The sequence below is a fragment of the Dama dama genome, chromosome 12 (assembly GCF_033118175.1).
Source record: "Dama dama isolate Ldn47 chromosome 12, ASM3311817v1, whole genome shotgun sequence".
NCBI classification, from domain to species: domain Eukaryota; kingdom Metazoa; phylum Chordata; class Mammalia; order Artiodactyla; family Cervidae; genus Dama; species Dama dama.
In genome coordinates this window covers 16,020,755-16,038,675 of record NC_083692.1, presented here as the reverse complement: position 1 = coordinate 16,038,675, position 17,921 = coordinate 16,020,755, and the positions used below count along the sequence as shown (strand labels likewise).

Here is a 17,921-nt window from a genome sequence, read left to right as displayed (position 1 = left end):
TAGCCCTGAAAGATTTAGCCATTGCTGGTACTCTGAAGTCAGCACTGACACCGCCGGTGATGTTGAACAACTCTGAGACCTTCTTTTCCTCTCCAACAGGTGTGCGCCTCGACCGAGTGCGTGGAGGCCGCCAGAAATACAAGCGACGGCTGGACTCAGAAAGCAGCCCGTACCTGAGCTTACAGATTTCTCCTCCTGCTAAAAAGCCATGTGAGTGCAGGGCAGTCTGTGCCCCTTTTGCCAGCCTCTGTTGCTGGAACATCTGGCATCCCTTGGGGAAATGCCGCCTTTGCACTGCTGGGTTAGGGCACTGAGGACCACCGAGGAGGGGCAGCAGGGTCTGTCCTTGGTATCAGGTACTTCAGGCTTCATTCAGAAGATCTTTCTTATGGGATTTACAGAAAGTGAAAGTGTTAGTCGCTCAGTCTAACCCACCAGGCTCCTCTGTCCATGGAATTCTCCAGGCAAGAATAAAGGAGTGGGTTGCCATTCTCTTCTCTGGGGGATCTTCCCAACCCTGGGTCTCCTGCCTTGCAGGCCAATTCTTTACCATCTGAGTCACCAGGATTTACAGAATGGTTTTCTAAATGCAGCATGATTCCAATCTCCAGAACATGTCCCCTCACCTCCCACAGAACTTGAATCAGGGTCCTCTCAAGAGAATTCACCAGGCAGCTTCCCTTGTTGGGATATTTCCCAGCAGCCAAAATCATCACTGCCAGCAACTTTGTGGAGTCAGAAAGGGAGGGAGTGTGGGAGAAGGATGAACTGGGAGTTTGGGGTTGGTAGGGATGCAAACTTTTACACATCGAATGGGGGTGGATGACAAGGTCTTACTGTAAGCACGAGGAACTACAGCCAATGTCCAGGGATAAACCATAACGGAAAAGAATATAAAAAAGAATGTGTGTGTGTGTATATATGTGTGTGTGTGTATATATAAAACTGTGTCACTTTGCTATATAGCAAAAATGAACACAGCATTGTAAATCAACTATACATCAGTAAAATTAAAAAAAAATAAGGAAAAATGAAGAAAGGGAGGGCGGGAGGCAGGGTGGAAGGGAGGGAGTCGGGTTTAGACATGTTTGACTTTCCTAGGGCTCCGTGGGACCCAAATTTCCTTCCAGAGCCATCTCAGGCTCCACCTTGGCCTCCTTCCTCTTTTCCCAGGCATTTACATTCTCCCTTTGGTCTTTGCAGTGACTAAAATCGTCTCCTACCTGCTGGTAGCTGAGCCAGACAAACTCTACGCCATGCCTCCCCCCGGCATGCCAGAGGGTGACATCAAGGCTCTGACCACTCTCTGTGACCTGGCAGACAGGGAGCTCGTGGTCATCATTGGCTGGGCCAAGCACATCCCAGGTGAGCCCGACAGACTGGGGGAGGGTGTAGGCAGAGACTAGCAGCTCTGCTCCCCATGGCTCTGGTTCTGATGTATGGGAGCCTGGAACCCAGGAGCCGTGTGGGACCTTGGCAAGCCTATTCTTCTCTGGGATCCTTTCTCTCTTTGTGGGATTGGAGGTGAAAAGGTGTTTGGAAGGTCCAGTGATGCTCCTGAACTGATTAGCATTCTAGTGGGGCTATGATTGCTTCTACATTAGGTAACAATCAAAGCAAGTTCTGTGGATCCTTAAAGGCCAAAGAACAGGGTTTTCTCCTTATTGATCATATACTGGGAAATAACAGAAGAGGCATTGACTCTCTTGTTTCCTATTGGTGAAGTGGAGTGGTTAAGAATGTGAGCTTGGGACTCAGATTGGGGTTTGAATTCTAGGTCTGCAACTTGCTAGCTGCGTGACCCAGGGTGGGTCACTGACCTTTCTGCACACAGGGAATACCAGCACTACCTCCTTCATGCACTTTGACGTGGGGATGAAATGTGAGCTTGTGTGGGATGCTTTTGATACATCCTTGATGTCAGCCATATGCTCACTATTGCCTTTTGCCTGATCTTAAGGGAGGCCAGTCTCTTAATTTGGATCCTATGATTTTAAGATCATTTCTGGCATGAGAAGATATGTAATGAACAGGTTTTGGGTGATCCAGACTTCTCATCATTGCCTGTGGCCCCAGACCCCTCCTTCAGCCTTTTTCAAACTGGATGAAGTGAGGGAGCTGACTTTTATAATTTGTTTATGTAAACACAGATGTCCACATCCTCTACGTCACATCTTTGCTGAGGGGCTTTCTGAAGTCTGCGCAGTTTGCTCCTTTAGAGTTCTAACAGCTTGGCTCATAGTGTCGGGGAGACAGCCTGTTCCCCTCTGGCAGTGACCTGTGGTAGACTCGGATTCTTCCTAGCTATGTGACATGGGACAGTTTATCTTCCTGTCTTGTAGATCCCTTTTGTGTTTGCCACTGGCTCTGAAAGATGAATACAGCATTCATGGTTCTGTAGCAAAGGTGTCCTAAACCTCAGATGCCAAGGCCCACAGTTGATTGGGGCAGGTCAGAAAGTCCTTATGTAAGATGCTATGTGCACGACTTACAGGAGTGAGCCTTCGGGCGGATAACAGCTCAGAGGTGGTGCTGGTGTCACCGTTGGCAGGAAGCCTAGAATTCCTTCGGCAGGGACTCCCGGACTCAGGGCTGGGCTCCCTGGGGATCTGGGCTGGAGCGCCCTTACTAAGGAGCTCAGCCTCTTGGGATTACACACTCAGTAGTTTTTTAATCTGCCCTGTGCTGATTCAGCAACAATGTAGGGTCAGGCCACTGCTTAAGACACCTCAGCCTGGATTGCTCCACTAACCCAGGGCCAAATGGGGCACGCCCCCCTCCACCCCCACCCCGCACAACCCCGCTTCCCATCGCATGCTCCTCTTCCAGGCTGAGCAGATAACTGCATCTCAGCAATGGCTCAGGAGTGGCTCCTGGTGGACCCGCAGGTCACTGCCTCCTTTTTTGACCACCTCGTGCCCACAGTGCCTCCCAGGGGGTGGAGCAGAACCAGGAGTCACTGCCTCCCCTGCACCCATTTTCCTTCCCACCCCCCAGCTCCATCTCTTGCCAGTGCCCAGCCAAGAGGGCAGTGAGCAGAGCAGAATGGTTGCTAAAGATTCAGGCAGACCTGGGCCCTCCTCCCAGCTCTGTCCTAACTGGCTTAGAGAGAGATACTTGGTGCCCCAGTGTGAGATGCTTTATTTTTTCTGTGCTTCAGAGTCCCCACTTGTGAATAACAGCCCCCCAGCCCCTCACTCCTTTGGGTTGCTGGGAGCCTATGACACATGTAGCCCAGCCCCCCAACACAGTGGGCGCTTGATAAATGGCAGAGACCGTGACCATGGTCGTTGTCGTTGCTAATAGTATTAAAAGCCTCCTTTCACATCATCATTTCTCCTTGTCCAAAGCTGAATTCTTTTTGATTAAAAAATAAAATAAACATAGGGCTCATTTGTCTGTCTCAAATGCTAATTTGCTTATTTTGCATACATTTGCATGCTGAATTATTTGGGCCTGACCTTCTAGTGTTTAAGGTAAAATTAATTAATAAGGTCTCCTGCCACTGCATGTAAACATCATATTAAGGGTGATGACATAATCAAGTGCCTGATACAGTTAAACTAATTGACTTAATCCCATCTCAGATTAGATGAAAAACTTGTCTGAAGACCTGCTCACTGGCCCTTAGAAAGAGTGAGAAAGAGAGCAGACTTATACAAGTCAGAACCCCATCCTGGGGCTTGAGTCATCAACTGTCCATCTTGGTTCCTGGACAAACAGAAGGCCTGGCTTCTTAAGTCGGCTCAGATTAGTGCTCTGGAGAGGAGCCCAAGCTGCTGTCCTGAATTAAGCACGGGAAACCATGCCTCATGCCTCAGTGTCATCTGGTCCAGAGCCTGGCACACAAAGGGTGCTTCATGTCTGCTTTTGCATGCATTTATTGAAGCGAAATAGCATGTGCACACATTGCACATGAACTGTATGTAAGCTCTCTTGAGGGATTCCCAGATGGCGTTCGTGGTAAAGAACCCACATGCCAATGCAGGAGACTCAGGCTTGATTCCTGGGCCAGGAAGATCTCCGGGAGGAGGGCATGGCAACCCATTCCTGTATTCTTGCCTGGAGAATCTTCATGGACAGAGGAACCTGGCAGGCTACAGTCCAGAGGGTTGCACAAAGTCAGACACGACTAAAGCGATTAAGCATGCACGCACAAGCTCTCTTGCTTGGAGTTTTAGCTGATCCAAAGAATTTGATTCATTTCTGCCCTAAGGGTCCCCTTTGGGAATGATATAGATAATTTTAAAAAGATTTTTTTTCATGGAAAATTTCAAGGGTAGGGTAGACCAAATAGTATGATGAACCTTCATTACCTTGTTTCAACAATTACCCCCGAAGACCAATCTTGTTTCTTCTCTACCCACCCATCTCCCACCTCCTGTATCTCACTCAGGAGAAGGAAGAGGCTTAGTTATCAAATGCAGCAGGAAAAACCACAGAATGGAACACAGAAGCAGGAGGGATGCCATGGGCTTCAGCACATGAGTTGAGCTGGGCCTTCAGGATTGATGGGCAGTGGCCATGGAGGAAAAGTCCAGAAGGGCATCAGGTGCCGTGCATGGAAGCAGACATACTCATGCGGCACTGAGTCACCAGCTTAGCCAGAAGGAAGGGTCATCTGAGCAAAAACTCATTGCTAGCACCCCCACTGCGTTTCCTCCATAGTTCAGTTTCAGTTCAGTTCAGTTCAGTGTCCGACCCTTTGCGACTCCATGGACTGCAGCGCGCCAGGCTTCCCTGTCTTCCCTGTCTTTCACCATCTCCCAGAGCTTGCTCAAACTTGAGTCCATCAAATCAATGATGCCATCCAACCATCTCATCCTCCGTCGTCTCCTTCTCCTCCTGCCTTGAATCTTTCCCAGCATTAGGGTCTTTTCCAATGAGTCAGCTCTTTGCATCAGGTGGCCAAAGTACTGGAGTTTCAGCTTCAGCATCAGTCCTTCCAATGAATATTCAGGACTGATTTCCTTTTGGATAGACTGGTTGGATCTCCTTGCTGTCCAAGGGACTCTCAAGAGTCTTCTCCAACACCACAGTTTAGAAACATCAATTCTTCGGCGCTCAGCTTTCTTTACAGTCCAGCTCTCACATGCATACATGACTACTGGAAAAACCATAGCTTTGACTAGACGGACTTTTGTCGGCAAAGTATGTCTCTGCTTTTTAATACACTGTGTAGGTTTGTCATAGCATTTTTCCAAAGAGCAAGCTTCTTTTAATTTCATGACTGCAGTCACAGTCTGCAGTGATTTTGGAGCTACAGTTTCCATTGTTTCTCCATCTATTTTCCGTGAAGTGATGTTTCTGAACACACTCTTCTACAAGGGTGCTATCAGTGGAGTACCTGGGGGTGATTGCGATTCCTTCAGAATAGCAGCTCTTCTTTTGTTTGAGTCAGTCTGAAGTTGCCCATCCCTAACACAGGCTTTCCCCTTGAGTTGAATTTTCCAAGTATTAGGTTGCCCAGAGGACAAGCCCAAGTCTTTGGAGTGTCCACCTCTGGTTCCCTGGGAGGGAGAGATGAGAGCAAGAGGCAGCCCAGGCAGTGGTATCACTTGATGAATTGCTGCCCCCAGATGTTATTAACTATTATCCTCCCTGCTCAGGCAGCCCCAAGGGTGCCCCAGTCAGACAGCCCCCCACCCCCCCCAGCCGGCCCTGCCCGGCCCAGGTTGACATGTGCATGGCTTCTGCAGGGGAGCCCCCCAAGAGGCCTCCTCATAGAGGGTCCCTGGGCGGCCCTGCGCCCAGGTAGCCACCGTCTGGCTCACCCTGGGGAGAGAACACCAGCGGCCGATGAAATATAGGCTGCCGAGTGACAGCAGCTGTGTCTGGAGTGGCCTCAGATCCTATAATTATATCTCCCTTTATTACCTCTGCTAATGGCCCTCCAGGTCGACAGAAACGATAATAAATTAACAGATTATGAACTCCACTTGCCACAAATTATGTGCTCTTTTTTTTTTTTCAAATTCTAGGAGCTCCTGCTGTCAAATCACTGGGGGATGGGGTCTTGGGAAGAGCCTGAATGTTATTAGATCAGTTGGTGCAGATAAAGCAACCTTCCGGGGGGCAGCAGAGCTCAAGGTGGGAGAGATGGGAAGAGAGGGGGAGTGGGCAGTCCCCCGGGGCCCGAGGCCACACGCAGCCTCCTCTAGCAGCCCCCTCTGCCTCGGTATTGCAGGTCACCTGATGGAGGGGCAGACCCAGCCCAGCACAGAAATGCAGACGTGAAGGGTGCATTGCTCAAGGGCAGGGAGGAGTGCTTCAGCTCCTTTGTTTGGGTTTAATAAAAGAATACTGCTTTCAGTAAAGGGGTGGCAGAGGAGTGGAAGTGATGTATTCCAAATACCCATCTTTTTTTTTTTCATTTATTTTTATTAGTTGGAGGCTAATTACTTTACAATATTGTAGTGGTTTTTGTCATACATTGACATGAATCAGCCATGGATTTACATGTATTCCCCATCCCGATCCCCCCTCCCACCTTCCTCTCTACCCAATCCCTCTGGGTCTTCCCAGTGCACCAGGCCCGAGCACTTGTCTCATGAATCCAACCTGGGCTGGTGATCTGTTTCACCATAGATAATATACATGTTTCGATGCTGTTCTCTCGAAACTTCCAACCCTCGCCTTCTCCCACAGAGTCCAAAAAAATATGGAACGCTTCATGAATTTGCATCTTTCTTAAGCACCATTGTATGTGTATAGCCACTGTGTGTGTGTTCCCTCCCCACCATGACTCATCCTGTAACACTGCTTTACATTCTGCTGTGTTCGCTTAGTTATATCAACTAGTAGCAATTACTGTGTGCTAAGACGTGTTCTTCTAAGTGGTCTGTGCATTAGCTCATTTAACCCAAACAAACTCATGGAGTAAGTATAATTATTATTCCCATTTTAGGCACAGAAAAATGTGCCCAGGGTCACAGCCAGGGGTCAGCAGAGCTAGGATTCCAACAGACAGGCTGGCTCTGGCATCTGCACCCTTGATAGTTGCATCCTTCTTGGGCAATGGGTATCTTTCCACATCTGCACAAATCGTTCTCTCTAGTGGCTTCTAATGTACCATTCACCTAGCTAATAATTACATTTAGTACAGTTCTATTTAAGGACGTTGGTTGCGTGCAGCTTGTTGTCTGCTTTGGGTCCTTACAAATGGATCAAGCAAACACCCCTTCCACATGTATATTTGTGTGTTTATACATCTCTTTCTAGGAGAAATTCCTAATAGTGAGATGGCTAGGTGGATAGGAGCATGCCTTTTATGTTACGGTTAATTTAATCTTACTTCTTCAACATACAAATCAAACCAGGCAAAAAAGTGTATGGAGAACTAACTCTTAGGTCCATCCCCACCCCTCCCCCTCCTTTCTCCTAGAGGTCATTTTTACTTACTTCTCTCTTTTTCTTCTAGTGTTTCTTTTGTCAAACATTAGAAAATATTTGGACTGTTTCAAATATTAGAAAATATTGAATCTATCTTCCCCCTCCCCACACCCCTGCAACATGAAGCCGTCTCTACATGCCGGGCAGCACTTTGGTGTGTACACCTAGATTTTCAACACCATTTCCAGCTCCTTCTGAAGGAGCTGAAGGAGGAAGAGAGTCAGGGGCTGAGTCACTCCTCAAACCAACCCAGCCAGGGGTGTGTGCACAGGCCCCTAGGCACCCTCAGGTGGTGACCCTATGTCCCCAAGGCACTCATCCCCTCCCACCCCACCACACCCCCACCACACCCCCTGCCCTGCAGGCCTGCCTTTGACTCACACGGGATCGGCAAAGGCAGCTCAACCCAGAATCCTGCGTGGAGGACTAAGAGGGGCCGACCCTGTTCTCTTGGCCCTTTTTCTCGTCTCCCAGAAGCTGAGGCCCAGTGGCGTCTGTCCGTTCCCTCTTCTGTGCTGGCAAGGTTTGTGGAGCCCCTCTGCCCCAGGCCAGGTGCTTGGCAGTGGGCGTGACCATGCTCCCAGGAAACCAGAGGTGACAGCCATCCATGCAGACACACCCCACTCGCCTTTCAGAGCTCAGCCCCAAAGCCTCCTCTTCTGTAAAGCCACCCGGACTCTCTCTCATTTGGGCCAGACTTCCCCTTTGTGTGTCCTCGGCCTTTCCTCTCGTGGTAGCTCTTCTGACAGTTCTAAACCTCACAAGACACACATCGGGGTGTGTCTTTCCCTCTTGACCGAGCTCATGAAGGCAGGGCCTGGCCCTGGTTCAAGCTGGCCGTTCTGTCCCCGGTGTCCAGCACAGGGTCTGGCACTTAGTAGGTGCTCAGTAAGTATCTGTGGGGTGAACAGAGGGGCAGAGCTCATGGTCTGCTAGTGATGAACCTCGCACAGGTCTTTTCTCCTTCGTTTCCAGAAGCCCAGCTCGCCCTCCTTCTCTGCCGCCTTCCAATTCAATTGTCTATTAATTTCGCCCCGTCCACCTCCTACATCTTCCCTCCCAGTCTGTCTGCTTTGAGACCTGCACCCCCAGTGCAGTCCACACGTCCGTGCATACACACACACACACACACACACACACACACACACACGCACACAAACCCGTGCTGGCTGATTGGTATCTGTTAATTAATGTCGCCCCAGGCCTCTCCCGCTCAGAGGCTCGATAAGGGAAATTGGATGTCCATTTCTATCTCTTTCATTACCTCCCGGCTCTCCCCACCACTGCAGGCAGCCACACGTCCTCTGCTCCCATGCTGGGATCTAGACGACAGCACCCACCCCTGACCCCTCTGTGCCACAGCCTGTCCCCCGAGAAGGCGCAGCCATCCACGCTGGCCCCATGGCCGCAGTGTAATCGCTCCAGCTCTGTGGGCGGTCACCTGGGGGGTGCCAGCGGCTGGGTGGTGATCCCAGGCCCCGGGGGGTGATAGATCAGCCTGTGAACCACAGTGATCAGACTAAGAAGGGTGTTCACTGGGAAAGAGGGACCTGCTAGTGAAGGGGGCTTCATCCCCTGGGGACCCCCTAAAGCTGAACACTGGTTGCACTGGTTGGAAAATAAGGAGGGACAGTGGCTCTCAGAGACCCGGGGCAGCAGATGAGGGTGGAGTAGACTCTATGGAAACCCAGGGCAGTGGGCCAGTCTGGAAGCTTGGAAGCCCCAGGGCCTCCAGTCTGTGGGGGAGAAGAGTCGTGAGAGTAACAGCTGCAGCCATCGCCACCTTCCTGGCTCAGGTTTGCTGAGCACGGACTGTGTGTGTGGCTGGGGTGGGGCAGGGGAAGATGGGGGTACAGGGGTGCTAAGTGTTTCCTCCGTGCCAGGTCTCTTTGTTCTCCTGTCACCCCAAACCAGAACCCCGCATCTAAGCTGGCTGAGGTTCTAGGTCAGCAAGAGTCCTCCATAAGCAGAGTTACCCCTGGGGAGATCGCTTAATCTCAGTTGCCCATGACAGACACAGGGTGCAATGACTCTGTGGGTACCTTTCCTTTTTGGTGTGTCTGGCGCAGTTGGTGTTGGAATCCACCCCTGAGTTTCTGATGGAAGTTATTGCCTTGTGTTTAGTGATCAAGATATTTGAAAATAAGCTTTCTTCCTCCCTCCCTGCTCCCTTCTTTTCCTTCTTTCCTTCCTTTAGTTTTTCTCTTTCTCTTAAATTGTTAATTGACTTCACCTAAGTTAAGTGTACATGTAATGCAGTTCCAGTATATCATTCTCATTTCGCAGATAAAGACTTTTCATCTCATCACTAATAATAGCAACAGCTCAGTAAATGTATGTTGCATGATTGTTGTCTCATTTAGGCCTCATAGTGGCTCTCTGAGGCAGGCACTACGGTTATACCCATTTCACAAAAGAGGAAGCTGAGGTTTGGGGAAGTAGCACAGCTCCTCCTAGGTCAGCCTACAGGTAGTAAATGAGGAATTGGGATTCAAGCCCAGGCAATCTCCAGAGCACACTGAACAAGATGGTGTCATAATTCTGGAGCTTTCCCCACCCCCAACCTTCTTTCACTCTGGACGCAGCCTCCATGCTCATTGTTGTTGCAACCCCTCAGACTATAGCACGCCAGCCTTCCCTGTCCTTCACTATCTCCCACACTTTGCTCAAACTCATGTTTGGTGATGCCATCCAACCACCTTATCCTCTATGGCCCCCTTCTCCTCCTGCCCTCAGTCTTTCCCAGCATCAGGGTCTTTTCCAAAGGGGAAATGGCCATGATCCAAGCCCACAGGATACAGGACTGCTTAGGACATCGTTAGGTGAAGAGTGATGGCCAGGCCAGCGGGGCTGACTTCTGGGAGGACAGGCTGCCCGTGATAAAGTCTCCCCCTGACTCCGAGGGCTCTGAGCAGTCAGCAGCCCCAGCTGTGGTCACTAGGGGGTCGCTGGCTGGGAGCAGGTGATTTCTCCTTCCTGGTTTTGGGCCCCTTGTTTCTGTACAGCTGAGGCTTCACCCGAAGGACCAGCTGTCACTCTAAAACCCCATGCCTCCCCTGCTTTGAGCAGAGAGGGGGATCTGGAAGCTTCTCGGAGTGGAGGGGATCCTGTCCTGCCACCTCCTGATTCTATGTATTCAGGGGCTCCTTAAATTACAAATGCCTTTGGTTAATCAAAAAGCCTCCTGGCACATTTGAAAAATACCATAGAATAACAAGGATAAGGACAATAACAACTGTCAATGTTGACCGAGCTCTCGTTATGTAAGTCTTTTCCATGAATTCCACGTCTGACTCATTCACCGAGGAAGGACCATGAGTCCAGCAGGTGGAATGGAGGGTCAGGATCCCCTCCTCCTCTGCCGCCCCGACCCCCCACCCCCCACCCCCCCGCCCACCCACCTGAACGCTGCCACCCTGCTGGCCCCCTCTCCCGGCAGGCTTCTCCAACCTCTCTCTGGGGGACCAGATGAGCCTGCTGCAGAGCGCCTGGATGGAGATCCTTATCCTGGGCATCGTGTACCGCTCGCTGCCCTACGACGACAAGCTGGTGTACGCGGAGGACTACATCATGGACGAGGAGCACTCCCGCCTTGCGGGGCTGCTGGAGCTCTACCGGGCCATCCTGCAGCTGGTGCGCAGGTACAAGAAGCTCAAGGTGGAGAAGGAGGAGTTCGTGACGCTCAAGGCCCTGGCCCTGGCCAACTCAGGTACGGGCGGGGGTGGGGCCTGCAGGGGGAGCTCGGAGAGGTCTTTGTGCCCAGGGGAGCACACACAGCTCTGGGACCAGCAATTAGGGTGGCTCTGAGCAGGAGTGGCATGATGATGCTAGAGCTTCTTGCCACTAAAGGTTGTGCACAGGATGGCCTGGAGTTGCAAAGGTGGTGACAAAGGCTGGCATTGGTTGAGTATTTCCTAAGCCCTCCCCTGGGCCCTTGCCTTGCAGATCAACACAGGGGTTAAGGGCACAGATTCTAGAGCCCAGTTGCTAAGAGTCAAATCCTGCTTCTGTCACTTGGGCAAATCTGTGCCTCACTTCACTCTGTGCCTCAGTTTCTTCATCAGTAAAATGGGAATAATAAACAGTCCAGAAGATTCCACCCCAGAAGACTGTGGAAGGGATTTATTTCTGTAAAATTATGCTTACAACATGCCTGGCACATAAATACTCAGCCTATTAAATCAATTAGCCATGAACCGATTTCGTCTTACAATTCAACCCTATGAGCAATGCTCTTATCATTTTAACCCCACTTTACAAATGGAGAAACTGGGTGTGTTGGAAAGCTGAAGCACATTGCCCAGGGTCACACAGTCAAAGAGTACTGAACCTAGGACCTAAGCCCAGGTCCTCATATTCCAAAATCAACTCCAAGCTTATACAGACTCCTTAAATCTCCTACTCAAATTGCTCAGGCCCAAGAGAGAAAACCTTCCTAGCATTAAAAAGGAGGCCTCACTCCAATTGTTTTAGCCTCTACCTACCAACTTCTGGCTAGACTATCTGGGGGCTTAAATGTAACCTGTGTCCACATTTAGAAGGTGTCCGCCCTCTGCAGGTACCAGGCCAGGTGCAGGGGGCTGGGGTGGGGATTGCAGAAGAAGGAGAAAGGCAGGCTCCCTGTCCTAAAGAAAGAGTGTCAGGCACACAGACACTTAATTCTGCTGCTGGGCGCATGCAGTAGTCAATTGCTCAAGTCTCAGTTGAGTTCAAATGGAACCCAAGTTTGAATTCTAGCTTTGATACTTGGTAGCAGTGTGGCAACCTTCCCCAGTTCTGTCCTGTGTGTAAGCACTTTTGTTTTTTAAATGATCGACTGAAGATAAGCACTTAGCTCTGTGCCTTGCCTAGAGGAAATGTTCAATAAATATTAATTATCATTATTATTAATATTTGAGGAAACAAGTGTTATCAGTGTATGGAAGAAGGAGAGCTGGTTCCAGATGTACAGACAGGATAACCAGCTGGTTTGCTTGATGCTGTCACACTTTCACTGGAAGTTCCATGTCCTGAGAAACAACAGTTCCTGGAAAACCAGGACAGCTGGCTCCCTAACAAATGGCTTCATGGAGAATGCAGGGGTTGCTTTTGGTGCCCCACTCAGACCGCCCCCTCACTAGCTTAACACACCCGCACCCCAGCTGCTGAATTTTGCTGCAAATAGCCCATGGCTTCTCCCTTCACCAGAGACCTAGCCTTACCTGCCTTGTTTGGAGGATTCCGTCAACTCCCTGCACCACACACACACACACACACACACACACACACACACACCCCTTCAGCCAATGGCAGGCACACACACACACACACACACACACACACACACACACACCTTCAGCCAATGGCAGGCACACACACACACACACACCTTCAGCCAATGGCAGGCACACACAGGAGAACAAAAGGCTGGACTCCTGGAGTGGGACCAGAACCAAGCCAGGCTGTCTCCCTATCTTGCTTTCTCCTACCCTTTGGTATCCTACCTCCCACCTTTCTTTCTCCTGAGAGCACACTCTCCACAAATCCCATGCACCTGAACCCCTGTGTCGGGCTCTGCTTCTAGGAAACCCAACCTAATAGAAGGAAACTTTTTTTTTCTTTTTTTTCAGTTCCAATCCCTTTTATTAAAAAAAACCAATGCAAAATAAGAATTAAACATTTTACATACCTCTGTAGAGACCATTTACCCACACCTTAGGATTCCAAAATTGCAATGTAGGCTTTGTTAGAGAATGCTAATGCTATTGGGGCTTTTTTCATACAGTTTCAGGCCGACAGAGTAACTGGTCAGGTAGAGTTCCGTAGAGTTGCACACACCAGCCCACCCACGTCCTCCAGGCCCTATGCACCCTTTCCCCTACTATTAACATCCAGGCTTAGTGTGGTAATTTGTTACAATTAATGAGCCAATGCTGATACATTATTATTAACAAAAGTCCAGAGTTGCCAGCAGAGCGCACTCTGTATTGCCCGGTTCCGCTTTGACAAACGCAGGAGACAGATCTCGGTCATCACGTATCACACAGCCAAGTCTCACACCCTGACAGTCCTGCACGCTCTCCTATTCAAAGGGAGGCATTGTAGTCAGCGGTCACAGAGGGGCTGGGGGTTTGGCTGGGCAGAGGAGGAGAGGAAACCGGTAGGAGCCGAGGACACTGGGGAGCACAGAGAGACGCAGCAAGGCTGGCCAGACCCCCAAGGGCACATCCTTGTTGTTGGAGTCTCCTGACCGCTTCTCATGACAGAGACCTGGAGCTCACGCTTGCCCGGACCAGGAGAAGAGTGTGAAGAGGTAGGAGTCTGCTCAGCGGTCACCTCACTCCCCCCACGGACAAACTGCAAGGGCTCTCTGAGGTCTATTCAGCTCTGCCAGCAGCTCTTGTCTTCATCTCAATACATACAGACAGACATGCACACATGCACATCCAAGTGCATGCGTGCACACACACACACACACACAAATACGAAACTCCTAAGGACTGACGGGCTTCCCTGGTAGCTCAGTGGTAAAGAATCTGCCTGCAACGCAGGAGATACATACAGGAGACCCGGGTTTGATCCCTGGGTCAGGAAGATACCCTGGAGAAAGAAAGGCATGGCAACCCACTCCAGTATTCTTGCCTGGAGAATCTCGTGGACAGGAGAGCCTGGTGGGCTCCAGTCCATGGGGTCAGAGTCAGACATGACTGAAGCGACTGAGCACGCATGCAAGGACTGATAGAGCCCATCAGGAACTTCAGCTAGCATCAAGCTCTGCCTGCGTACATGCTTTGTCGTGAGCGACAGAGTGCTGGGAACCTGGACTTCTTGGCCCCGTGGTGTTTACCAGGCCATCCTGCAGCTCTCTGCAGATCCAAGAGCTCTAAGTGGGAAAAGAGGAGTTTGTGATGCCCACGACCTTGGCTGAGTCATGGAGTGATCAGATGCATCAGGAAACAGAGAGAGAACAGGCCTGTTGAGAGATTAGGCTAGAAGAGCTGTTGGTGTTAGACTGGAAGCTCCAGGACTGTGAAGGGAGTGGGGTAGAATGGGGTTGGTATAGAGAGCCTTGAAAGCCTCTGGGGACATGGCCTGTCCCCAGCAATGAGGGGAAAGTCATCCAGGCAGATAGTGTAGCTGGAGGAGAGATGGGCCAGGAGATCATTGGAGTGGTTCTGGAGGCAAGCCACCATGGGTGCCTCTGCTGAGGTTAAGTGGACCAGAGCACCTCAGAGGCTGTTGCCCCAAAACACAGCCCCTCGGGAGCCAGCGGGCTATCTTTCACCCCCTCCTGGCCTCTCTTAAGGCTCCTTGACAGCAGAAAAAAATTCATAGCCATTGATTTTGTAATTAACAGTTTATCAATGCCATCAATACAGACTAGCTGATAGATTGCAAAGAAATTAATCTTGCAATGTTATTTTATTTCATTTTCGGTGGAAGGCAGCTGCCAATTTTGGCCTCCTTGGGGAGGGTGGGGTGATGGGGAGAGGAAGCTGGCAGGAGGCATGGTGTCTGGATGGACAGGTCGCAGCCTTACAGGGACCATGCTCTGAAATCAGCCAAGAGTGTAGGAATGGAGCCAGGTTTTTTCCCCAATTGCCAAAAGGAAGAGTCCTCACTGCCTTAGCAACAAGGGGCAAAACATTGTGTGGGAATCTTAGGTATAGGGCCAGCCCCGCGAGGGCATCTCCTGCCTTCTGAGCTCTCAAAGTAATGATAGTAACGATGTTTATTAGGTGCTTACAAAGTGCCTGATGACATGCTAGGTCATTTAGCCTTCACCTAGGAGGCGTGCACCCTCATTTGCTCCATTTCACAGACAAGGGAACAATCTCAGAGAGCCTAAGTAACTTGGCCAAAGTCACACAGCATCTAAGGCTCCAGAGTCTCACCCACCTCACTCTATTGATGTTCGCCCAAGAGAAAAGAGGCAGGACCCGTGGAGGCATGGCCTGAGTGCCACAAGGTCAGAGGGAACCACTGGGGTCAGCTAGTTGGTACAGCTGCCCGCAGCAGTCTGGTAGCTCAACAAACACAGCATAGAAAGAAAAAAAAAAAAATTAGCAAACAGAGCATGCAAAGAATTGTCCTGCTCTTTTGAGGAATTCAGGAAACTTGCTCAGCCTTCCTTGGTGACCCACCCCCAGCTTCCAGTTCACTTGACCCACATGCACCCTTACCCTCCCACCTTGGACAGGCCTTGGGTGCTGCAGTTCAGGGTGGAGGCTCAATTTCTTTAAGGAATGTCAGAAGAAGGTGGGTTATTTTTCCTGAGGCCAGGAAGTGGGCTCCACTTTGCTTTGGCTCAGACCCAACTATAACCCAGCTGTCCGTGAGCACCTCCTTGCCACCTCCGCAATTTAGGTAAATTTCATTTGAAATTCATGGCCTGAGTCCAAAGCCCTCCCCAGGATTTTCTAAAACTCCCAATAGCATCTCCCCTCTTTGTGCCCTACCGTGCTATCTCAGTTCCCCCATATGCCCCACCTCAGGGCACCCAGACACAGGATTCAGCCCCTTTATCTGTGTACATATAACTGTAACAACTACTCATGTGAGCTGGTGCCTAGTGGCAGCAGTAACAATAAAATCACGATGATGACTCTAATGGTGATGATGGCGGTGATATGACTGATCACATCATATGACTGATAAGCTGATATCATGATGCTGATAAGGTGGTGATGGTGATGATGGAGGTGATGGTGGTGGTGATGGTTATGGTGGTGGTGGTGATGATGGTGGAGATATGACAGTGGTGATAAACTGACGATTGTGATGTGTAAGATGATGATGGTGGTGATGGTTATGGTGATGATGGTACCATAGTTGGGCACTATAGTACCATAGTTATGACAAGTACTATTTTAAGCCCTTGGTGGGTATTAACTCATTTAGCCTCTCAAGGTAGATCTAGCTATTATGTGGCCCTTCACAAATGAGGAACATGAGGTGCAGAGAACTGAAACAACTTGCTGAAAGTCACAGAGCTAGCAAGTGAGGGGCGCAAGATCACAATTCCACCACTTTGGCGCCAGAGTCCCCCCCGGCACCTCTGGGGCAAACCCTTCACTGCTCATGTTCAAACCCTTCACTGCCACCTCCTGGTGGTTTTCTAAGAAAAGTCCTCCGTGGACACAGATCTCTCCTTGGGTGTGAACCCCAGCTCTGTCATTGGCCTCTGAGGCTTCAGACCGGCAGCTTAACCCTTCTGAGCCTGGGTTTGTCTCTGTAAAGTGAGGGTCTGGAAGGCTCTGAAAGCAGTGATGGGGGCCCCCTACACCCAGGGCTGCGCTCCACAGTTGCACCGCTGATGCCCACCCCGCTGTGTCCGCAGATTCCATGTACATCGAGGATTTGGAGGCGGTCCAGAAGCTGCAGGACCTGCTGCATGAGGCGCTGCAGGACTACGAGCTGAGCCAGCGCCACGAGGAGCCGCGGAGGACGGGCAAGTTGCTGCTGACGCTGCCCCTGCTCCGGCAGACGGCCGCCAAGGCGGTACAGCACTTCTACAGCATCAAACTGCAAGGCAAGGTGCCCATGCACAAACTCTTCCTGGAGATGCTGGAGGCCAAGGTCTGACGGCCCGGCCCATGGACGGACTCCCGCCCAAGGACAGACGGATGGACCGACGCGAACACCTCCACAGCCACCAGCCTCAACATTCAAGTCCTGTATCATGGCCGCGAGCCGTCCCGGCCGAAGGGGCTCCTCGCCTCCTGGCTGTGTGCAGAGTCCCGGGTGCTGGAGGGGCGGGGGGTACGGGGATGGGAAGGCAGGTGCGGGGTTCATCTGTAACTGGCTTTTTTTTTTTCATTTGGTTTTTTTTTTTTCCTCCGCCACGGGCAATGCCGAGGCCTGGGCCAGAGCTGACTCCCCCCTGAGGCTGGAGACCACCCAGGAGGAAAGGCCCCGTCTCCCCACCTGATCACCAAGAGGCAGCACGTACATTTCGTAACCACCTCTCCGACATCCCCCCTCCCCTCGGCCTCCACCCACGGCCTGGGCGGGCAGTGATGAGTGCCAAGGACTCTGGCATACTCAGGCAGGGGTATACTTTCGGGGGCTTTCCTCTCCCAGAAAGCAGGTACTTTCTTCCAGAGGGCCTGCCTACTCTGAGGTTCTGCCTCCCAGGAGGCCCCACGCCTTCCACAATCCATACAGCTTCCTCCCTCCATCCTTCACCTAGGCTCCCAGGCCAGCCCAGCTCACCATCTGGGGACTAGCTTCCAGAGCTCATGGATTTTCCTGGTCACCCTGCCCCCTTGGGGCACCCCCCACCCGTCTGACACCGCTGCCCCAGGGCCCGCTCCCTCTCTCCCCATCCCCAGGAACCCCACTGTGACTTCCTGCCCGACCTCAGAGCTCACCCCCACTGCGGGTTCCACCATCCAAGACTTCAGGGCCCACAGGTGGGGACGGTGCTGGCTCAGAGCAGAGCAGGGTCCAAGACACCATGGCCCAGCACCCCCACTTCTGCGGGCTTCTCCCGCTTGCTGGGAGTCCAGAGCAGGTGGGCCTGGGGAGCTAAGGGATGTGCAGGGACC

General features: G+C 51.2%; 1 protein-coding gene across 1 annotated transcript in view; it reads left to right on the top strand.

Annotated features, from left to right (window-relative positions):
• Positions 1–17,453, top strand: part of ESRRB (estrogen related receptor beta) — a 56,237-nt gene extending 38,784 nt beyond the window's left edge. Inside the window, 6 exon segments of the mRNA XM_061158345.1 lie at positions 100–210; positions 1,204–1,365; positions 10,832–11,101; positions 16,712–16,950; positions 17,231–17,264; positions 17,267–17,453. Coding sequence (XP_061014328.1) covers positions 100–210; positions 1,204–1,365; positions 10,832–11,101; positions 16,712–16,950; positions 17,231–17,264; positions 17,267–17,391 — 941 coding nt within the window. The 3' untranslated portion in view covers positions 17,392–17,453.
• The last annotated feature ends 468 nt before the right edge of the window (positions 17,454–17,921 follow it).